This window comes from Myotis daubentonii, chromosome 6, assembly GCF_963259705.1.
Source record: "Myotis daubentonii chromosome 6, mMyoDau2.1, whole genome shotgun sequence".
NCBI classification, from domain to species: domain Eukaryota; kingdom Metazoa; phylum Chordata; class Mammalia; order Chiroptera; family Vespertilionidae; genus Myotis; species Myotis daubentonii.
This window is the reverse complement of record NC_081845.1, coordinates 88,960,263-88,983,656: the sequence shown is the minus strand read 5'-3', so window position 1 is coordinate 88,983,656 and position 23,394 is coordinate 88,960,263. Positions and strand designations below refer to the sequence as shown.

General features: G+C 51.4%; 1 protein-coding gene across 4 annotated transcripts in view; it reads left to right on the top strand.

The window, feature by feature from the left end:
• DAAM2 (dishevelled associated activator of morphogenesis 2) overlaps positions 1–23,394 on the top strand; it is a 102,183-nt gene that overhangs the window by 63,135 nt on the left and 15,654 nt on the right. For 3 of the 4 annotated variants that reach the window (XM_059701783.1, XM_059701785.1, XM_059701784.1), the window contains exons 4-16: positions 2,681–2,755; positions 3,166–3,260; positions 5,887–6,220; positions 7,029–7,139; positions 8,380–8,483; positions 9,530–9,596; positions 10,824–10,941; positions 12,774–12,912; positions 14,760–14,818; positions 14,955–15,139; positions 15,703–15,999; positions 20,644–20,751; positions 22,988–23,014. In XM_059701783.1, coding sequence (XP_059557766.1) covers positions 2,681–2,755; positions 3,166–3,260; positions 5,887–6,220; positions 7,029–7,139; positions 8,380–8,483; positions 9,530–9,596; positions 10,824–10,941; positions 12,774–12,912; positions 14,760–14,818; positions 14,955–15,139; positions 15,703–15,999; positions 20,644–20,751; positions 22,988–23,014 — 1,719 coding nt within the window. The remainder of the gene's footprint in view (positions 1–2,680; positions 2,756–3,165; positions 3,261–5,886; positions 6,221–7,028; positions 7,140–8,379; positions 8,484–9,529; positions 9,597–10,823; positions 10,942–12,773; positions 12,913–14,759; positions 14,819–14,954; positions 15,140–15,702; positions 16,000–20,643; positions 20,752–22,987; positions 23,015–23,394) is intronic. The other variant, XM_059701786.1, reaches the window with a different exon arrangement.

Sequence of the window (23,394 nt, the reverse complement as noted above, 5' to 3'; positions counted from 1 at the left end):
TATTATACACAGCTCCGGGCTAGGTGTTGGAGGGATGACAGTGAATAAATCAGGACAAAAAAAAAATCCCTGCTCTCACAGAGTGCACACTCAGGAAATAGGTTCTGTTTTTCCAAAGCCCTTTAAGCAGGTGCCTGCTGGGACCCAGGAGGGGTGCTGGTTAGGGAGGCACACAGACCACAGGTCTAGACTCCCTTCCATGCCTGACCGCACCTGGAGGGCGGCACCCTGGGCCGTAGGTGGGGCAGCTGTGTTGTGAGGACCAGTTTGGGAGGGGAGGGGCATCCTCAGGCCCCGCCCTGCCCTGTCTCAGGCTCAGCCTCACAGGCCAGCATGCCTGTCAGGTCACACAAGAAGGTCACACATCGGTCCGTTCTCCCCCTCCCCCCCTCCTCTAGTTCATTTGACCCTGGTCCTCCCTAGAAAGGGATGTGCGGCTCCAGTCAGGGCTTAATTGGATTTTATCTCCTCCCTCCACGTTTCTTCTCTCTTCCTCTTCCTCTCGCCATCTCTGTGTCTCTTTTGCTCATCTCTTTCTCTGTGTGTGTCTCTTGCCCCCTGTGTGAGCCCATCTGTTTCTTTTAGTCTGTTTTCCTTTTCTTGACCCCTTTCCTCTCTCCCTCCCCTCTCCGATTTCTCAGACTTGCAGCTTCTCCCTTTGGGGGTTAGAACCTGGCAGAGCCCCACACCCAGAGGCTGACTGTGAAATGGGGGCAGGGGGACTAGCGTCACTCACCATTTAGAGTTGGAAGGCACTGAGCAACAGTCCAGTCCAGTCCAGTCCTTTCTTCTGCACATGAGGCGAGAAAAGCCTCGCGAGGCAGTGGCTCAGCCAGACCTACCGCTGCTATGGCTGCGCCCTGGCAAGAGCCCCGCCTGCTGGGCCTGCGGACCTGTGGTGAGCTGCGTGGGCTGCACACACTGCAAGTCATTATCTGCTGCACTCAATGCGCATGCATTAAGCACCTGCAGAATACCACGTTCTGTGTCTATGAATCTCACTCTCAGAAAAACACGTCTTTAAAAAAAACACAAGTCGTGGGAGGAAGGGAGGGAGGGATGAGAAAATTAATTTCGGGAGTAATTAACCCTGTCCCATGATTCCCCACTTTCCAAATTGAGTTACTGAGGAGTTCCTTTAAGTCGATCTCTTATACAGCTAAAATATTTTAAACAAGTTATTAAAAATGTAAGGAGTTCTCTCTCTCTCTCTTCCAAATCAAATCGTGTGCAGTTTCCCCACCCACGGTCATAGCCCACACCGGGCTTCCTGTCTGCAGCGCCCTCTCCACTGTCTTCGCTTCAGTCATCCTCAGTAACTCAGTCCCGTCCCCAGCCCCACCGCCTCACCCCTCATGAGCCCGGGCTGTTTGATGTCCCCCCAAGGTTTCGGTGGCCCCCTAGGGACAGTTCTTCCAGAGAGCATTTGTCACCGTGTCTCTGACACTATGAAGATACAGATTTTGCTCAGTACTTTCAAGACTCAGTGCAGTGGTTGGCATGTAGTAAGAGCTCATTAAATGCATATGAAGTGGATAAAGGATGAGCCAGCAAATAAGGCAGGGAAACATGTGTTTTGTGATGGATTTGCTGTGGGTTCTGTGATCCCTTCTTCAAGGTAGAAGATAGAATTTGGGGGCCTCAGGCATGGGGATTTAATACAGATAAGCCACATGAAGTCACAAAGACCAAGTCAAGACAGCTTTCCCACTGGTCTAAAATTTGCATTTTATGAAACTAAATCCTGGAGCCTGAGTGGACAGAGCTGAGAGGTTCAGGGTAAAGTCCAAGCCAGCAGGCAGAGAGTCTCTGGAGGAGATAAATTTCATGCTGATTTGGAAGCAGAGATTTGGCAAAGAGAAGCCGGTAGGAGCAGCCAAATGGGACAGGGACAGGGACAGGAGGGAGCAGGGGCAGAAGCAGACCCTCTGGCAGAGAGGAGGGCTGGGTTTTCAGTCAGCACGGATGTTTAGCCAGCTCCCATCTTTCTTGTCCACTGGGGGAGGATTGGAGCTTTTTCTTGGTACCTGACAGCTGGGCCAAAGGCCCTCTGCTCCGGGCTCTGCCTCTCAGCTCCACAGACCCCTCCTGAGTCTTCCCCAAACCACGGTCTTTTCCTCTTTTTATAAAGTTATTATTTATTGAGCACCTACTATGTGCCAGGAACTGCACCAAATGCTTTTATATCAATGCTTCTCAAACTATCTGGGAGAGAGAGACCAAGTTTTTAAATTCCCAAACCATCACAGACCAAAATACTTTTGTAGAATACAATGAGGCTATTATCAGAAAAATAAAATTTGGGAAAAAAAACAAACACAAAAAGAGATATAACATACCAGCACACATTTTTATTAGCTTCAACAGACAAAATTATATTTTGTGAAATAGGGTCAGAAGAAATATAAAAAGGAAAAATGACTTTATTTTTAATTGCACATATTGTTCATTGAACGTGTATATACCTGCCTGGTTTCTGCCCACGTCACTGGCTGGTAGTGAGATTCGGGGTTTATTAGCCACATTTTGCCGAGGCAGAAAGGGAAGCTGGGAGACTGAGTGATTCCCTTGCCGCCTCCCTCTGGGTGGGGCTGGGGAATGACTGCCCGGGGACTGAAGCTGAGGGCCGCGGGCCACGGCCTGCCTTGCTGGTTGGTCCTTACAAGTCTTCTTGTTCCAGGAGCAGGAGGACCCCAACAAGATGGCGACCAGCTGGCCTGACTATTACATTGACCGCATCAACTCCATGGCCGCGGTGAGTGGCGCTCCTCTCCTGCCCTGGTCCCACCTGAGAGGCTATGGGGGCGAGTGAGCCTCCATCATCGCCCCCTGCACCTCACACCCCGCCACTGGGATCAGAGCCCAAGATGCTGTCACCATCCCTCCCTTCTCCATGTGACTTCAGAGTGTCCCCACCATTTAACCACTTATTTGCCAAGGAAGTTTGGGAGGAAGGCTGGGCCAATAATTCTCCCCATTTTACAGATGAGGAATGTGAAGTCCAGGCCAGAACCTGTATCTTCTCATAGTCTGACAGTCTGTCTTAGTCAGCCATTCCCTGGTCTCACCCCTCCTGAGGCCAGAGTGGCCCCTCACACCGGGGGTGGGGGCGCAGGGGCTGGGGGACGGAGCCCAGCATGACCTCCCGCTCTGTACCTGCCTCAGATGCAGAGTCTGTACAAATTCGATGAGGAGGAGATAGAGATGAGGAACCAAGTGGTGGAAGCCCTGAAGACGGCTCTCCGGACGCAGCCCATGAGGTGTGTTCCTCCTTCCCTCGCCTCCTTCCCTGCCCTTCGCCCAGTGCTCCCCTCAACTTCCTACAGCGACAGTCAGTTCCCACCCCGTCCCCTTGGCCAGCTCCTCTCCCCAGCGTCCCCTGGAGCTGACCTCATTCCAGCTCCCACACCCCCTTTCTCTGAGGAGCTGAAGATGGACAAGTTGGGGAGCAGGGGGGATGAATACAGGAAAATGGAATACATCTCGGGTCTGTGGAAGAGATATGGAGGACAAGTACTTGCTTTTCTTGGGAGAATAGAGCATGAAGGAAGGGAGCCATACGTTCAAGGCTTATAAGAAAGAACTCTGAGGACGAGGTCTCCCGAGTGTGGGTGAGAAATACTCCAGCCACTAGGGGGAGCTGTGGTGACCATGGATGAGATGTCACCACCAGAGTGGGAGCAATAAAAAAGGCCAGGAAAAGGGGATGGGTGCCTCAAAAGGCTGGAGAAGAGCCCCCCACTCCCCAGGCCACGTAGTATAAAGGTCCAAAGAGGGGGCAAGAGCCACGGCTTCTTCTTGTGCCTGGGAATGGGCTCACACCAGTTTGTGAGAGCCAAGTGTTCCATTTTTAGCATTTTTGCAAACTAGGTTACACACAGTTATGACTAAAATGTAACTTAATATAAATTTATGATTAAATTACGCCAAAAACAAAGCTAATAAATACTCGGAACTTATCACTCCCTAATTATCTAATGATTTTACAGACCCCGTTTTACTATAATGTATAATCTTCACTATCAGTTACGCTCGAGTTTGCGCCTGTTGTATACGCCTGGCGGAAACACTGTAAATGGCACATCTCTTCCCAACTCCACGTTCAAGGGGGTCACATTGGTGGCTTGAAATCGGCTATGCTGGGAGCATTGATACCATGGAAACTGGCAAACACTACAATCAGGCCTTTTTAAATTTCTCCAGAGAGCCAGTCTTTTAACATCTACTAGTACTGGTCTGCGTGTGTGTGTGTGTGTGTGTGTGTGTGTGTGTGTGTGTGTGTGTTGTCTGGACTGAGCTCTCACCCCAGGAGCCTGGAAACAGAGCCTCAAGGAGAGTGGAACATCCTATTTTCCACTTGTCTCTCAGATTGCGGGGCGAGGAGGGGGGTCTGGAATGGGAAGGAGATGCAGGAAGGATGAGGGCCAGGAAGCAAAGGGGTTAAGGGGACGTTTCCAGGTCTGTGTCCCATTCAGTTTATTTTCTTTCCCTGGGTATACCTCTGACGGCAAAAGTTACACAAGGTCATGGTGGCAATTTTGTGGAATAGAAAAACCTATAATAGTGTAAATAACACCATTTTAACAACTTAATTTGAGAGTAAATTTTATTTTTCTAGGCCTATTTGTGTAATGTAGAAATACACACAAATATATTTTGGGATCAAATGTATTCATTACTTTTTTAAATAGTCAAATAAAATAAAATTAGATGGGAATAAAAAAAAGCAAGCCAATTAAAGTGAAATACAGTTACCAAATATTAAAATTTTGCGAGATGGCAATAAATGTGCCTTAAATAGCAAGAACTAGCAACTGCAGTCATTTGAAAGTGATGATAAGTGACAGTGATATTTTGAGATGCCTACAATGATTGTAACTTGATATGAAGATCACTCTGATTTCTTTGGGGACAAAGTCACAGATTCTGCTAATACCACTGACATTGATTGCCTTCATTCATCATGGAAGGAATTGCTAAATTTCAGTTGAAGGTTGCCAAAAATAAAAGTACAGGTATACCTCGGAGATATTGTGGATTTGGTTCCAGACCACGGCAATAAACTGACTATCACAATAAAGTGAGTCACATGAATATTTTGGTTTCCCACGGCACATAAAATTTGTGTAGTGTAGTCTATTAAGTGTGCATTAGCATTGTGTCTAAAAAACAATGTATGCACCTTAAAAAATACTATATTGCTAAAAAAAAAAAAAACGCTAACCATCATCTGGGCCTTCAGCAAGACATAATCTCTTTGCACTATCTGTGAAGCACAATAAAGCATAGTGCAATAAAACAAGGTATGCCTGTATAATTTTATTTTTCCACCCAAGTCCCTGGACCCCTGAATGCTAGCCATAGATCAACAGAGTCCAGGTTAAGAACCACTGAACTAAATGGTTTTTACTGTTTTCTTAAGGATCCCTAGCAGAGTACCTTCTGGAGCCTTGGCCCTTTGACTTTTGACTCTACTGCACCTCATCCACTCACCCACCCATGGTTGAGAAATCCTTCTTATTGTCTGACTACAGTTCTCTTAATTCCCATCCTCCCTGGAGATAAGTCTTCAGGTTTAATAGCCCTAATAGTTATTGTAATAATTATCATGATCATCGCCTTCCCTTGCACAGCACCATAGCTATGCAACTGGCAGTCAATGACATGCAAATGAACAGTATTTAAAATGCAAACAAGATGTGAGTCCCCCGTGAGCATGCTAGGATGTCAGTGTTTTAGATACACTGTATAGATGAGCCAGTGGTCACTATCGGTGGGACACAATGGAGCCGGGGTCATGGGATGCCTCTTTGCAAATAGCTGTGTAGAGCAATACGCCAGTGCAGGATGCCCATTCCCTTCCACTAACGGCTCTGGCCTGGACAGGTTTGTGACCCGCTTCATCGAGCTGGATGGCTTGACCTGCCTGCTGAACTTCCTCCGGAGCATGGACCACGCCACCTGCGAGAGCCGCATCCACACCTCCCTCATCGGCTGCATCAAGGCTCTGATGAACAACTCTCAGGGGCGGGCTCACGTGCTGGCGCAGCCCGAGGCCATCAGCACCATCGCGCAGAGCCTGCGCACGGAGAACAGCAAGACCAAGGTGGCCGTGCTGGAGATCCTGGGCGCCGTGTGCCTGGTGCCCGGTGGCCACAAGAAGGTTCTGCAGGCCATGCTGCACTACCAGGTGTACGCAGCCGAGCGCACGCGCTTCCAGGTGAGGGGCCCACGGCGGGCTTGCAGAGGGACCTGGAGAGATAGGGCTTTGGCTAGGAAATGGACTTCTTGCTAGAACGTGGGTTCCAATGAGGCTGGGATACTGGTTTGTTTCATTCTCATGGCTCTGTCTCTTTGAGCCCGGCACCTGGCTCATTAGAGGGACTCAGGGAAGAATTGTCTAATTTATGCAATTGTTGGGCTCAAGATTTTAGGCCCTGTGCCTGGCTGGTGCCTACGACGGGAACCCTGGGAACAGTCCTGTGAGCTCAGGCCAGGCTGTTCTCTTTTCTTCTCCCTGGCCTGCCCCCGACACATGCCAGTGAGGGAGACAATTAGCATAATGTGTCTCGGCATAGAGTAAGTCTCCATCGACATGACCTGTCCTTACAATCTGTGGCTTATCCACCAGGATAGGCTGTTTGTTTATTCTATCATCCAACATTGTTAAGCACCGACTCTGTGTGAAAAGTGGCCCCTGGCCCTTTGCAGAAGATGCGAAAGAGACAAAGGCAGTGGCCGTGCTGTGGAGGAGCTGTAGGTGCCAGAGCAGAATTTCAGCACGGCCCAGCAGAATCACCCAGCCCTGAGGCCGGGTGGAGAGGAAGTAAGGCAGGGCTGGGACCGAGACGTGGAGAGGCAAAGGATGCTTCTCAAAGCTGTGGCGAAGGCCCCGGATAAGTTGGACAGTTGGGTAGAGAGAATGGACGGGCATTCTGGCGGTTGGGATGGCAGGAGAAAAGGCACAGAGGCTGGACCTCTAGGATCCTGAGTTCCCCCCTCCTCTCCCGTGCTGCCTTCCCATCCAGACCCTGCTGAACGAACTGGACCGAAGCCTGGGCCGGTACCGGGATGAAGTGAACCTGAAGACAGCCATCATGTCCTTTATCAACGCCGTCCTCAATGCTGGCGCTGGGGAGGTGAGGCATCTTTCCTGGCCCTGGCTGTGCCCTGACTTCCTGGACCTGGGCTCGCGTGTGTGCCTCCTGGGGAAGTAGCAGAGGGGAGGGCCAAGGCATCTGGCTGGGTGGCTGCCACTGCCATCGTTGTCTTTAGCACTTCCTGCTGCCTTCTCTTGGGCTGAGAAGGAATAGCTTGTCTTTAACCTTGCTGTCAGGAGAGGCTCCTGGGAGCGTCCTGCACAGGTAGCATCTTGCATGATGTGTGTCATGGGCAAACCCCATCTGGGCTGGCTGATGGTGGCTTAGGGCGGTGGGATGATTTATGGGAAGAGGAAAAGTGTTGGCCCTTCTTTTCAGAGTTTTCTAAAGATCTTCTGTGGACTGGTTTCTGGGTTGGCTAGTCATGCTCTTCTAGCTCCTTCTGTTAGGAGGTCTGATTTCTCATTTCTTTCCTTTGGGGTCAGAGTGGGATTTTCAGACCAAAAAGATAGCAATAATTAAAGAATAATTAGTCAGATGCCTCAGTCAAGGTCAGCTTATTGAAGGATAGAAGGGGAACTTTAATAATCTGTACTTTTCCCTTTTTTCTGCCAGCATGTTTTTTGGTTGGTTTGTTTTTCACCCAATACTGATGACCTCAGTTAGGTGAGGTGGATTTGGGGAATAATCTGTCCCTAAGATGCTGACAACACCTTTGTCATTACTAGCTGTTTATGGCTGACATCTGTTCTGATTAGTTGGTAACCATAACTCATCGGGTAATATCTACTAACACCCTTCCTGTAGGTCAAGCATGTCAAACTCGCAGTCCGCGGACCGCATGCCTCGTTTATTTGGCCCGTGTTAGGCTTTGAGTTTCACATGCTTGCTGTAGGTAATATCATGACCATTTTACAGATGAGGAAACTAAGGCTTTCCCAAAGTCACAAAACTAGTAAAAGTGACAGAGCAGGGATTTGAACCAAGATCTCTCTGATTCCAAAGCTTGTGTTTTGTATCCCTGAACAACACTGCCCTTTGATGCCAAAAGCTACAAGACTCGGCAGAGATGAGTCAGGAGACCTACAGGGAGTGGATTAACGACATCAAAAGATGTCTCCTCCCACCCTTCCTTGGGACTCTGGGACTTGAAGCAGTTCCAGTTGAGTGGGCTGCAGAAGTGGAGGGATGATGACTGCAGTGGCAGTGAGGGTCCCCTGGGGACTCTTGTGGAAATCGAGACCAGCCAGAGTCTGGTCCTTCCTTGCTGACCCCCTAGGACAATCTGGAGTTCCGCCTACATCTACGGTACGAGTTCCTGATGCTGGGGATACAGCCTGTGATTGACAAACTCCGGCAGCACGAGAACGCCATCCTGGACAAGTAAGGCCCACTCCACCCATCCCCATGGTAGACCTATGGGGACAGAGCCTTGGTGGGTAATAGTCACAGCCTTCATGGAGGCTTCCCTTCCCACTGGAGACCACCTGCCACACCCAGCATCCATGCAGAATCAGCTCTGTGTGTGGGGCAGGCTGTGGCTCCCCATCCCCTTGTCCCACGTCTTATCTATATCCCTACCTGTCCTCTTTGCTGACCTGCTGTCTCATCTCTGATGTTATAGACAGGTGGACCCTGTAGTCATTAACCGTGGCAGTACTTCCCCACTGGGGGGCATTTGGAAACATGTGGGAGTGTTGTTTGGTTTTTGGACTGTCTGGTTGTTAGGGTCCAGAAATGCTGAATGTCCTACAGGGCGCTCCTGCTCAACAGAAATGGCCCACTCAGAAGATAAGCCATAAAGACCTTTGTTGGTCAAGGGCACAGTTACATTCCCGTGTGTTACTAGCAGCCCCTCTGGCTCTGTCCCATGGGTACAGGCATTTTATTACACTGGACCTTAAGGGAAAGAGGGTGAATCCTTTTGAAGTGGAGTGGAGAGTGAATGGGGTGGAAAATGAGTAAGATTGACCTTGAGGGCTGACATGGGGACAACATGAGAACACTGGGAAGGTGTATGTAGGACAGTAGTCCCTGACTGGGAGCGATTTTACCCCCACCCCAGGGACATTTGGCAATGCCTGGAGACATTTTTGGTTGTCACAACTGTAGGTGGGGGTGCTACTGGCATCTCGTGGGTGGAAGTCAGATGCTGCTGAACCTCCTGCAACTGATATAACCTCCCATAACCAAGGGTAATCCAACCTCGATGTCAATAGTGCTGACATTGAGAAAGCCCTGGGTTGGCCTCCCTGAGGGAGTCTATACAGGGGAGTGTTGCCTACAGACAGCTGCTTCCTTCTGGTTTGGCATTGGCCTCGCCTGAATGAAGCTTTCAGGTTTAGCTGGTGGGAGCTTGAAGGGGCTGTAACCCTTCAAGGATGTCCTGATGCTAATGTCTGCGCTCTCTACGCTCCCATCCTCTCTAGGCATTTAGACTTCTTCGAGATGGTCCGGAATGAGGATGACCTGGAGCTAGCCAGGAGGTTTGACATGGTGAGGTGCCTGCCAGGGTGAGGTGACTGTGGCGGTCCAGGTGGCCCCACAGCCGCTTCTGCAGCTCCTGTGCTTGGGGGGTCTAGCATTGGTTGGGTTCCCTGGTGGGTCCCCCCATGGCCAGGTCCTGTTTCTGGATGCCCGGCAGTATGTTGGCTCTGGTGAGCCTCACCTGTCGGGTTTCACCTGGTAGAGTATTTACCCCCTAGTGCCGTGGTCGGCAAACTGCGGCTCGAGAGCCACATGCGGCTCTTTGGCCCCTTGAGTGTGGCTCTTCCTAAGCCTTCGGAGTACCCTAATTAAGTTAATAACAATGTACCTACCTATATAGTTTAAGTTTAAAAAATTTGGCTCTCAAAAGAAATTTCAGTCGTTGTACTGTTGATATTTGGCTCTGTTGACTAATGAGTTTGCCGACCACTGCTAGTGGGTCACAACCCCCAGAGGAAGGATAGACATTCTTTCTTTCAGCTGAGTAGTCTCAAATGCTGCTCCTGGACGACTCTCCCCTGCCTTCTAGCGATCCTGAGTCGCCTCCTCCCATCACTCACCAGATCATGCTTAGCAAACAAAACCATATTTTCATTTTAGCCCTAGTAACCCTGAAACACACAGCTCTGCTGCTTAAATTTTGTGCTATAAACCCCCATCCAAACAGAAACCTGCTTTGGGCGGTGCTGCAGTCACGAACCACCAGCCTGTATATTCGCTCACAGTTCCTGGATTTACAGGCACAGAAGCAGGTTAGAGAGGCTGGGCAGCTGGCCTGTTGTCACAACCGGAGAGCAGGCCTGGGGCTGAGCCCAGGCTGTAGACCCGTGTGCCACGTGCTTCTTCACTCACCTGTGTCCCTGCTTCCTTCCCTGGGTTTGAATCAGTAGTTCTCAACCAGGGGCGACATGACTTGAGACATTTTTAAGTTGTCACGACTAGTGCGAGGAGGATGCCACTGGCGTCTGATAGACAGAGGCCAGGATGCTGCCAAACACCCTACAGTGAACAAGGCAGCCCCTACAACAAAAATGACCTGGTCCAAGATGCCAATAGGCCGAGGGTGAGAAACCCTGGTTATATAATTAGCTTATCTCCCTCTCGCCCCTGGGCCTGAGGCAGGGGAAGGTGGGCCCTCCTGGGGGATGATGCAGTGGATGGAAGCAGGGTCTTCTCTCCCCTATTCTCTTCCTCACTGTCTCCCCCAACCAATCACTGCTGCCCCCAAACCCCCAGGTCCACATCGACACCAAGAGTGCTTCCCAGATGTTTGAGCTGATCCACCGGAAGCTGAAGCACACGGAGGCCTACCCCTGCCTGCTGTCTGTCTTGCACCACTGCCTGCAGATGCCCTGTGAGTAGCCAGCACCTGCCACTTCCTCAGCCAGCCCCGGGAGGTCAGGCCAGGACTCAGGCCCCTGCTCTTCCCCGCCCTCCTAAGGGCAGGACTTCCACTATCACCTTGGGCAGTTGCTGGACTTGGCCCAGAGCAGTGCCAATATCCCAGTCCAACAAACAGTACTTGATCACCATGAAATCAGACAGTTCTGACAGGGGATGAGCAGACTTCTTGGGGAGTTCCAAAAAAGTCTGTGTTTGGGGGATGGCACAGATGTGCAATAAGCAGGCCAATTTTTTGAAAATCAATTCCTCCAGCCAGTCCTTGCTGGAAGCCACCCTAACACCCTTGCCCCTGCCTCTCTTTTCAAATGTCAGCATCTACGGGAGCAGATGCTAAGCTCTTAAGATCCAAGTGTGCACGGTGACTGCATAAATGACACATAATTATTGATAAGCCACTCCAGCATGCAACTTGAAATTGTACCATTTGGTATCTAAGCTCTTCACAAAATGGAATATTTGGAAAGTCATCGTCAACCTAGACAGACTCTCTTTGGTGGTAGTGAAGGTGGTGGTGGTGGTGATGGTGACAAGGACAGTTTACTGTGTGCCAGCTCTGGGCCAGGTGCGGTGTGAGGTCCTTTGGCACAGTGTCTCTGAACCTCAAAACGATGTACAGAGTGAGCATTATGATCTTGTTTTCAGTGGATGAACTTGAGGCTGAGCCAGTCGTTGCATAGGAAGGAACCTCTGTTTCTTTGGGGTCAGGGCTCTGGATGAAACGTGTTCTGCTTCTGTGAGCCAGTGTCCTGGCTCCACCCTGGTTTCCTGGGTGAAAGGTAAATGGAGCATGACACCATGTGGCGATGCCTGTGTCAGTGGGGTGGTGGAAAAAAAACCAAAGAGACGGAAATGCTGGGTTTGGAAACCTCTCAGTTCTCCAAAAGTCAGTGCAGAGGTCTTCATGGAAGACACGGGAAGGTCCTGGGAAACCTGACTTCTGTCCCAAGTCCCTGTGCTTGGTGTCCCATGGGCACGTGTCTGGGTCTCTCTATCTACTTTAGAAGGGGCTTTACAGACATTACCTTCCATCTTGTAGGCATTAATGATTGGACTTCAAGGTCAGGATCACTCTGGTTGACCTTCCTTGGTGGTCAGCAGAGATGAAGTATTGGGGATAAAGAAACAATGAAGAGTGTCTATCTTGGAAATAGTCTATGCCAGCCAGACTATGATTAGAGGGGATGAGAGTGGGACCCCGTGAGATCGAACACAACACACAATGCCTTTGCCTTCAGAGTTCAGGGTCACCTTCACCAAAACAAACCTTCCTGGGTTCCATCACCACTTCTCCTATCCAGTCTGATTCCCTTTCTGTGCACACCTGCAATTAGTTTCCATTCATCTTTCTCTGTAGAACAATAGCATAGATATTGCCCTAAAACCTCTTCTGTTTAAAAAATTTCCCTGCAGACTTCTTTATTCAGTATGTAATATTTTGGAGCAGATTTGCCTTCTGAAAGGCTTTTTTTAAGGTAATTGAAAAAGCAATTTGCATTCCCAAGGCCTACCATGCTTGGGTGCCCACAGGGAAGAAAAGCAGACAGGAAGCATTTCAGAGAAATATGTCCAGAGGTTTGACACAGTCAGAGGGCCAGTCACAGATAATCAAGAAATGGCTGGATTGGAGATTCTCCATCATCAGCAATTGCATTGCCTCCCGCCCCCTTGGGAGCTTGCCAAGGGGGTGGGGGGCATCTCGCCAGCCTGGGCCCAGGCAGTGACTCTAAGGTGAGGCTCCAGGGGCTCCAGGGCTCAGTGTAGATGCGATACTGTGTCCCTCAGACAAGCGGAATGGTGGCTACCTGCAGCAGTGGCAGCTCCTCGACCGCATCCTACAGCAGATTGTCCTCCAGGATGAGCGGGGCGTGGACCCTGACCTGGCTCCCTTGGAGAACTTCAACGTCAAGAACATCGTCAACATGTGAGCAGTGGCGAGCCCTCCCCTGTCTTCCTCCTCCTTCTCATCTCTCTCCTACCTGGGGGGTCTCACTTCCCCTCTCACCCCAGACATCTCCACACAGGCCTTGAGCAGCATTGTCCAAAGGAACTCTGAGATCACAGAAGTGGTCCATATCCACCCTGTCCACACGTGGCTGCCGAGCACTGATATGTGGCTGGTGTGACTGAGGAACTGAATTTTACATTGCATTTCCTTTTAATCAAATAACCATATGACATATGGCTAGTGACACCATATTGGACAGCACAGCTGGGGGTTACCTCTCACTGGCCCATTGAGTGGAGTGGATAGAGGAGGAGTTTAAACTCATCAACACAGAGGAGGAGTCAGCAGGCCATGCCTGTGGGCGAACTCCCCAACTTGTGTTTGTATGGTCCATGAGCTAAGAAGAGATTTTACACTTTAAAAGGGTTGTTAAAAACACCAGAATCTGCAGCAGAGACTGTACACAGTATGTAAACCTCTGTCCCTTTGGAGGTTTTCCAACCGCTGATGCAGGGCAAGACCATTTAGCCATGAGGTTATGGGACAAGGATGGCGCAGCCCGAGGCCTTCTGACCTTACAGGCTTTGTCTGACCCGGGGTACAGAGGAACACAGAGAGCAAGTTCCAAGTCACATCAATCATATTCAGACCTTATGTTCTGAATATTGATTTTAAACTTAAACACTGAATTTTAATTTGAAACGTTTATGTATCTTTCAGCATAAATTTTTAATTTTAAACACTGACTTTTAATTTTAAAATTTTAACGTTAAGCTTTTACTTATTTTTCAGCGTAAGTCTGAGCCAGTTGCCCTTAAGGAGATTAAATAGGCTCTCACTGATTTGTTGTATTGCAATTCAACACCAAGCAGAAAATGAATCTTAAACAATCCAGCTACTGCCAACAAACTCTAGAGAGCTGTTGGACCCCAGCTCAGCAGCGCTGTCCTGCTTAATGCTTCCTCACTCTCTGGACCTGCCCAGCCCCAAGTCAGACCCCAGTCCACCATGCCTCCTGCCCAGTGTCAAGGAACCTGGGTCAAAACTCTCTGAGAGGCTCAAAGAAGCCATTTCACAGATGGTAGTGAAGGAGGTGGCAGCACCGGCGATGATGGCGGTGGTTCTCCCCAAAGAAATCTCTGCCCAAGTTACTTCTCCACACTGTCCCCTGTTTATAGCCTTAGCCTCGTTAAGGAGGCCAAGAGTCATGGATCTCACTCTTCCACATTCTCAGGTTTACCAAAGACATGATTACTGGGGTCTCACCTTGGGGTTTCACCTCCCTTGTACTTCGATGTCTAAATGAAAGCTTACTTTTATCCCAGTTGCAAGAGTTTGATACAAATGAGGACTTCTTATAATTTAGACACCCTCCCCGCCTCCCCCTCATTCTGTGTTGTTGGAATGGGTGGCCTCTCTCACTCTCACGCATTGGTCTTTAGCAGCCTGCACCATGGTAGTGCTAATATTGTGATCTCTGTCAGTGCAAAAACCTGTTTTTACAAAGGGGTACAAATCATTACAGCTAAGGGAAGCCTGAGATTTGGGCCTAGTTCTACCATTAAAATCTTGTCTCCAGTCTCATCTCAGGACTTCAACTGTTTCACAAAGGGGTTAGATTACAGGGCACCTGAGGGTCCTCGTAGCTTTCACAGTCCATGGAGAAACACACAGTGAGAACTGGGAAGGGATGGGGACCTGGAGGAACATCCGGGGAGTCAAAATCCTGCCCTCCTCGATGTGGCCAGATAGACTGGGGTCCAGGCACCAATGGGAGGTCGAGTGCCAATGTTCAATAGGATCCTCCCTCTGCTCCCCACCAGGCTCATCAATGAGAATGAAGTGAAGCAGTGGCGAGACCAGGCAGAGAAGTTCCGGAAAGGTGAGGAGCTCTGCCTAAACCTGCTACACGCTCCACCCACCCCTCCCGCTGGCCAGCCCAGGACCCACCTCCCCTGGAGGGGGACACACGCAGACTCACATTCTCTCCATTTCCTCTCCTGCCCCGCATCATCCAGAACACACGGAACTGGTGAGCAAGCTGGAGAGGAAGGAGCGAGAGTGTGAGACAAAGACCCTGGAGAAGGAAGAGATGATGCGGACGCTGAACAAGATGAAGGACAAGCTGGCCCGAGAGTCCCAGGAGCTGCGCCAGGCTCGGGGACAAGTGGCTGAGCTGGTAGCCCAACTCAGTGAGATCTCAGTACGTGGGCACTCTCCTCTCCTTCCACACAGATGAGCCTAGACCTTCAGGATATGGAGGGAAGAGCAGGTGTGGGGAGGGGCCGAGGATCCCGGGATGAGGGAGAAGAGGGGGGGCCTCATCCCCGCATAGAGGGGCCTCCTGAAGCTGTAAGGGTGACACCTTTGTGTTACTTAGTAAAAGTAATGCTCCTTCTTCTGGGTGGTGCTGTCCCAGGAAGCACACCTTGGAAGTAGAGTGCAGGTGGGCTTTTGGCTTCCCCGCCCTCAGCAGGTAGTGGCCTACACAACTCTTTGTGTCAACCCTGCCGTTGCATTGTGGGGACTGTGACTTTGCTCAGTGTCTGTGTGTGAGTGACGTTTGTGTCTATCTGTGGTTGTGTGTGTGGTGGATGTTGGAGATACAGAGAGAAAATGGGAGCTCAGTGTAGGTGGGAGGTAAGAACAGGATTGGCAGATCTAGTGTAGATGGAGAATAAGAATAAGGAAAGGAATAATAGTGGGACACCTGAAAGGTATCATTGCTGATGGCTTTGTTCTTCTGATTTTTCTGTCTCCTCACAGACAGGACCTGTATCTTCCCCACCTCCCCCTGGAGGCCCACTTACCTTGACTTCCTCGATGACAACCAATGATCTGCCTCCACCTGCACCCCCTTTACCATTCACCTGCTGTCCCCCACCGCCACCACCCCTTCCACCTGGTGGGCCTCCCACTCCCCCTGGTGCCCCACCTTGCTTCGGCATTGGCCTGCCTGTCCCTCCAGACCCTTTCCCCAGCAGTGATGTCTCACTCAGGAAGAAGTGTGTCCCCCAACCTTCCCACCCGCTGAAGTCCTTCAACTGGGTCAAGCTAAATGAGGTGAGTCACCAGGGGAGGCCAGTGCATCCCTTCTCCTACAGCTGGGGGGCAGTCAGCCCCACTGTTTGGAGATCTATCCCCTGGGTTCTTTCTTTGGTGGGTGTCAGGGTAGACATAGAGGATGCAAAAGAGGGGGTTGCTGATGCCAGGCAGCGCACTGTCCACCGGGAAGAACATTCTACCCTGGGAGGACATGGCTCGGCATGTGGTAATGCTTGCATTGCCCAAGCCACCTACAGAAGGAATTTCTGCGTGCTGAGGATTAATGGAGTAATATAGATACAAGAGCATGGGCCAAGCAGGGGTTCTTTCTAGACAAGGCAAGGGCTGGACTGGAACCATAAGGACAAGGTGAATCTGAGGAAAAGGGTAGAAGATCTGGGCAAAGATCTTGGACCAAGGACTGAGATGGTAAAGATCAAGGACTGAAATGAGGCCATGGCAGGGGCTATGACACCCTTGCAGTGAAGAGTTTGGTGCCAAGATATAGCCATTTTGGCATCTTCCCAGAATGGTGCTGCTTCCTAGATGGCTCAGCAGTGAGAGGCCCTCACAAATATTACCCACTAATCACCCACTCCAGGCTCAAGTGTGGAGTTGACTTCTCTGTCAGACGTTCAAGATCATAGAGCATAGATGTCCTGGTCACATTAGACCCCTAGAAAATGAAGGCCAGTTGCAGCCTGGGTCAGCCCTGCACCTGGTTCTGTTCTGTGTCCTATTATGAGGATCAGTGACTTTGACCCTGAGATAAACACATGTAAGGCAATTGGATTCAGTTGGCCTGACTCACCCTCACCCTTCAACAACAGCTATGATTGGAGTTGAGAGTAATGGGTGCCCTCTGACCTTTGGATCTAGAAAGTGTGTTTGAAGAAACACTTCTAGATCCTGAGGTTGGACTGAGGGAGAGGTTCTACCCTCTAACAAGACCAGGTTTGGCTCTAACCGTGTGGGCTGTGAAACCACTCATGTTGTCCACACTCCATTTACTTGTCTGTAAGGTGATCTCTACGATTCCTTCCACCTCTGGTTCTGTGATCCAGGTAGAAACACGATGCATGAATACAGCCCATTTGTAGTCTCCTGGGCCTCTGATACCACCTTCAACCTGAGTTATTAAAACTTTAGAGCCACCTCTTAGCAGCATGTTGAAGAAACACTGTTGAAGTCAGTGGCAGCTGCATTGCACAGTTATGCCCTGTGCATGCTTCTCCATGGCTTCGAGGCAAGGCAGGAAGGCAAGGGCATGGGAGCCGGCAGCCAGCTCTGCAGGACCAGAGGCCAGAGGCTGTGTGGGCATGTTCATTGTCCATCGTCAGAAATGATGTTTTTAAATTGTCGTAAAAAAAGGTATAATCTGCATCTCCTATACTTACAACTTTTAATTTATGGTTTTAAAATGTCACAAAAAGTTGATTAGGTACCTTAGCAATTAAGGAATACAGACAAGGCAAAACATTTTTGCAACATTTTTATCATCTAGAGCTTTGTGCCTAGGATTTTCTCCGGGGTCCAGTACTAATAAAGCCTACCGAATTCCTCAGGGCCCCAGCGCAGGCCAGTTTCATTCCTAGACTGGAAAGCACCGTTTTGGTGGAATAGCCATCGGGGAGCAGTCCTGGGAGCTGCACACGTTTCTTAGCCGGGGTGGGTGGCTAATGTTTTGTGAACCTATTATCCCAGCCGCAAGCTTTGACTTGTATGATGAGGGGGTCATTTCATCATTTGGGCTACAGGTTCTTGATCTGTAAGATGAGGGTAATTATGACATCCATAGCAAAGGTGGTTTTAATACATATAAAGTACGTGCCAAGTGACTAACACAGAGGAAGTCGTAATATTAATAGTAATAATAGATTGGTTATTGTTGGTGGCACTGCCATGTGTGCTTTGAGTCTGTTGTCTCACTTAATCTACACTTTAGCTCAGTAAGGAAGCACCATTGAGATTCGGTTTCCCCTCTCCCCCGCCCCCCTAACATGAGAAGAGAACAGCCCCCCGCCATTTGCCAGTGGTCCCACAGAGTGATGAGACAGGGACAGAGCAAGCCAGCCTGGTCTCACTGACCCACATGCTCCTTGAGAGAAACAGAGACTTGCGTTGAGAAAGATTTCCCTGGCTTACACAAGATGTCGCTGAGGGGCAGAAGCTCCAGGAATCTAGGCCACAGGTGATGGGGCCTCGGCCAGAGTGGCAGCAAAACTAATCTGGGGATGATGCATGGCCGGCACATCAGGGTAACTTGGTGAATGTAGGGTGTGGAGAACACTGGAATAGACGTGCCCCTGTCCGGCTGCAGACTCGGCGCACCCCACCGGGCGTTCCTGTGGCGAATACGGGGGAGGGCGGGTGTTTGGGGAGACACGCGGAGAGGCTGGCCCTCAGTCTGTTGTCTCTTCCTAGCGCTCAGCATCCCACCCTCTCAATCCGCCCCTTTTCTCATCCTGGCCTCACCGGGAATGAGGAGCAACGGGAGGCTTCACCGCTCTGAGCTTTCCCAGTGCGCCCACCTGCCCCCCAGGCCTGGGTTTAGGTGGGGACCGAATTAGAAGTTTCTCTCCCCTGCCTGCCCCAATTCCATTCCTACTATCTCCTCTCCGCTACTACCTTCCTCATTCCAGGAGCCTGGCCCCTCTCCCCAGGCCCCTTCCTCTTCCCCGACCCCACGAGTGCTCCTGTGTGTACACACACACACACACACACACACACACACACACACACACACAGTGGCTGCTTCTGCCATGAAAAGAATGCGTCTGTGTTGGGTTTGGCCAGTTGCCTGTATCCCTTGCCGCTCCGAGCTTCCCAGCCCGGCATTCCACAAGAGGGTCCCTGGCCTCAGCAAGGCCACAGGAATGCCCCCACCCCCTGCTCTGGCCCAGCCTCCCCTTTTCCAGAGTTTAAGAAAATAAACGTGAGTGAAAGGTATGTTTCTCTCCCCAAGCCTTGCTGAGGGGGAGGTGGGGGGAGCAGGCGGGTCGTTAGGAAGGCTCCCCAGCTGCCCTGCAGCAAGAGGACGGTGGGCGGCGCCACCTGAAAAGTCAGCAAAGATGTAGGTGAGGTGGGTTCTGGGAGGGGGGGTGGAGCACCTGCAGGGAGGACCTCTGGTGCACCCTCTAAGCCAGGGCTGGGCAACCTTTTTGTGAGTGCATGCCAAAACCAGCAAAATCTCTGACTCAAAATTCTTCTGCGTGCCAACCCTAATTTTTTGAGCACGTTATGCCTACTTGATACCTCTTAAGGTGTACATATGTGAAGAACCTTGAAGAAATAATAAAATTCATTCGAGCAACAAAAACACAGTATATGATGATGAAAAATACATTTATTTTTTAATGTATATATGTACCCTGATAGTCCGACAGAAAACTTTATGACTCCCTTTGATATGATCAGTGGGACTTTTGCTGCTGCATCACTGATGACAGAGATTTTACATCAGGTTTATATTTCGTGACCTTCAGAGATATGCACGAGCCACTACTTTCATCCGGCAGGCTACTCCTATTACAAGACTTAACAAAATTCATCACTGAGAATAAAGATTCACAAGCGTATGTGGATGAAACCAAAACACTGGTCGGATCTAGGAAGGCAGGGAGAGTTAAGGCAGAGGCTTAGAAATTGATCTTCCCCTCTCTCGTCAATCCATGTCTATGGTCTTTAAGATAACTTGTTATGTAAAATTATTTATTTATCTAAGATGCACCTACACGGAATTTATCTGAAAAATAAAAAAGTCGATATTAAGAAAAAAATTGTAAATGGAAGATTATAAGAGAGGGTTTCGCGTGCCAGCAAAAGTTACTGGCGTGCCATGTTTGGCACGCGTGCCAGGGGTTGCCCACCCCTGCTCTAAGCCATCCTCAGATGTCACAGGACCACTGGAGTGGGCTCGCTTGGCTGGCAGCTCCTCCCCAGAGGCTGACAGCTTCTTCCGAGGCCCCTGGGGTGGGGTTCACTGCAAGGGTCCTAGCAGAGGTGGACGGGGCCTATGGTGAGGGGCCGTGGAATGTACACTCCTGGGCCCTTCCCAGTCATAAGCTACGGGCCACCTTCCCTGGGTCTGACCAACAGGAAATTGTGGCAGAGTCTCTCTGGCCCGGGCAGTCACTGGAGGGGACAGGATGTCCCAGCCTTTGACATTGGTCCGCTTTCTGGGAATCTGGGAAAGTGGGAGGAAGACCCCTGGGAGAGAAAATGACCATCTCAGATGCCGGAAATACCGTTGGCGCTAAGGATGCCAGGATCCCCAATATGTGTGGGCACTCTTCCTGCCGCTGACCCCACCAGCCCGCCTTCAGGGGGAGGCCCCGAGAGCGCTGGCTCAGCTTGGCTTTTCTGGAAGGAGTTTCATACTCGCCCATCCCTCGCTCGGCTCACCCACCGATTTCTGTAACGTGCTTGCACGTGGGCCCACCTGGACAGGCGGGAAAGGAGGTTGTCTCTGGCCTCTACCCTGGGGCCAAGTATTGAGAAAGGGTGGAGGTTAGAGGGGAGGATGACCCCCTTCTGAGGGCCTGGCCGCCTGGCTGTCAGGATGTGTGCCCCTGGGGGCAGGTGGGGGTAGGGAGGCACCAGCCATCTCCACAGGGAAGGAAGTGAGTCAACCATGGGTGTCCTCCCCGCCCCGAATCTTAGGAGCGTGTCCCTGGCACCGTATGGAATGAGATCGATGACATGCAGGTATTTCGGATTCTGGACCTACAGGACTTTGAGAAAATGTTCTCAGCCTATCAGAGGCACCAGGTAAGACCCTGCCCCTCGAGCCTCTTGGATCTTGACTTTTAGCCTTGACTTCACATTTGCGCCCTACTAAACCCACAGTGTCTGACACATAGCCCCTCCCTCCCTCCCTCCCTCCTGAATGTATTGAATGATTTGATCCTTTGCCAGGCCCCATGCGCTTGCTGGGAACGTAGATATGAAGTGGAGGCGTGCAGTGCAGGAGGGGAGACATCCCATAGTATTACAGTTTGTAGTCACACATCAAGTGATGAGTGAGCATGTGTTGGTTTCTCTCTCTTGTCCTGGAGCACTAGAGGTGGAGTCCGAGGGCCTGGCCACTGCTGATCCTGCTCTTTCTTTGGCCACAGCATTTAGGGACTGTACCTAAAAGGCATTTTAACTTTTCAAACTATTTTCTCTACATACTCTCATCTCTCAACACCCCCAAGAGTCGGGGAGCAGAGGATGCTAACGTTCAAGGTCATGTTAGGGGTTGAGGCTGGACCAGGCCCGGGCAGGCAGGCAGAGGCCCTGGGCTTTGCTCTGCAGGCGCTGGGTACAGACGGCTGGTGAGTAAGCAGCATTAGGGGAGTGGGGTTGGGGGCAGAATACAGGACATTCCCGAGCCAGGGATCTTAACTGTGCCAAGTGCCTGTGGGATTGCCAAAAATGCAGGTTCTGGGACCTCATCCTCATGTGAATGTGAGTCAGGAAATGAGTTGGGGCCCAGGAATCTGCATTGCAGTGGCACATCTGGGGGCTGCCCCCAAGTCCAGTTGGGCATTACCAGCCCAGGCCTGGAAGGGGTTGCTTTCTCTCTGGCCTGCCTCCAGGGGCTGTTTCTGCTCAGGGCTGTGCTCTTTTCTTCTGTGTTTTCTCTGCTGAGCCCAGGGTTCCGGCCTGAGGACTCCCCAGGTGCCACTGATGGGGCTGTGCCCTCCTGGGCCCTGGGCAGCGGCTGCATGTAGTGACCAGGCTCCCCACTTCTTCCTGCCAAGTCCAGGCCTGAGGCTGACCCTTCCTGAGGGCAGTGGGGGCTGAGGGCAGGTGTCCCTGCTCCCAGGGGACTAGCCAAAGGGGCGGGGGCAGGGCTCTGGCCTGTTTGGGGGTTCTAGAAAAGCCAGATAGTTGTTTATGTCATTTAAATGTGGGTGCTGAAGGCATCTGCTTGCAGGAGGCATTTTCAGCCCTTGCTCGTGCCAGGCTGCATGGGCACAGGCAGCGACTGGAAGCATCCTGAGTGCCTGGTGCTCCTGCATGTCAGTGCTCCAGGGGGGCCTGGAGATGCAGGGAGTGCCTGCAAGGGGTGTCATTCCTGCAAAGATGCTCCGTCTACTTTGAGCATCATCTCCGGATCCTGAGGCAGGGCTGGGACGGGGCCAGTAGGGAAAGAGGGGCTGTGGGGATGAGGACAGGCTGGGTTTGGGGCTCCCCATTTGGTGAGTGGAGAAGAGTTAGACAGAAAGCCCCCTGGTCTGTCTTCCTCTCCCCCTGTTACCCCCTTCCCCCCCCTGCTCTGAGCACAATCAGTCCAGCACCCTGTCTGGGCACAAAATTCACCCAGGCCAAGTGATTGGGGTTAAATTCACAGCAGCAGAGCCGGTCGCCTCCTCTCGCTGTCAGGGGACCTGGGTGGTTGTGGGCAGAGGGAGGGCCTATGCGCAGTGGGTCTCCCTCTCTGCCCCACATGGGCCCTGACTTAGTGATTTCAGTTCATCAGGGTCAGGAAGGGAGAACCAGGGGTGAGCTCCGCCTCCTCAGCTCCCCTGAGAGATTCAAAGACTGATGAGGGGCAAGGGACGGGGAGCAGAATTCAGGGACGCCTGCTTCCCTCCGCCTCAAGGAACACAACTTCTCAGGGCCCAGCTCAAGTTCCCTGTGTTCCTCCTCCGTTTAGAAAGTTTAACTCATGGCGGGGAGGGGGACTCCAGGCGGAGGACAGGGATGCCTGGGACCACCAGCAGCTGGGGTTGGTGGGCCTCTCGGTGGGGAGTGGCAGGGTCCTCTGCGCCCAGGACCTGTAGGGGGCGCTGCCTGTCCTCCGCTGAGTTTGGCTTGGGGGTGCATGTCTGCTAGAAGCTGCTCCTATGCGTGCTCCTCCCCGTCCCCCTCTCCAGCCAGGAGTCTGGTTGGGATGGAGCAGCAGAGTAGAGATGAGGGGCCCCCATGTCTCCCCTCCCGTCCCTGGGTCCCCGTGCCTCTTGGCTAACGTTGTGCATGTTTAATCCTCTGTTGGCTGTGGCTGCTGCCTGCCTAGGAGCTGATAACTAATCCTTCTCAACAGGTGAGTCACTGAGGGGCCTGGACGCTCCGACCTTTACTCTCCCAGGCTGCTGCCTGGCCCTGGGCCCCGAAGAGCAGGCCTGTCCTTATTACCTTCTGTCTCATTCCCCGTTGATACAGGGTGGCCTGGGGAGGTCCCCAAAGAGAAAGCAAAACGTAGGAGAGGGCTTAGCACTAGCAGACCTGGCAGACCTGGCCCGCGGTGGAGAGAATGGGCATGGGAGTGAAGAGGAAGCTCCTGGTCTGTTGCCCCTCTCCCCCCGCCTGGAGGGGGGCACCAGGCCGTCCTGTAGGACTGAGCAGACTGGGCACAGCTCGCAGAGGTGGCCATGTGAGTGGCGGCTCCTGCAGGCGCACAGCATGGAGCATGTACTTGGAGGC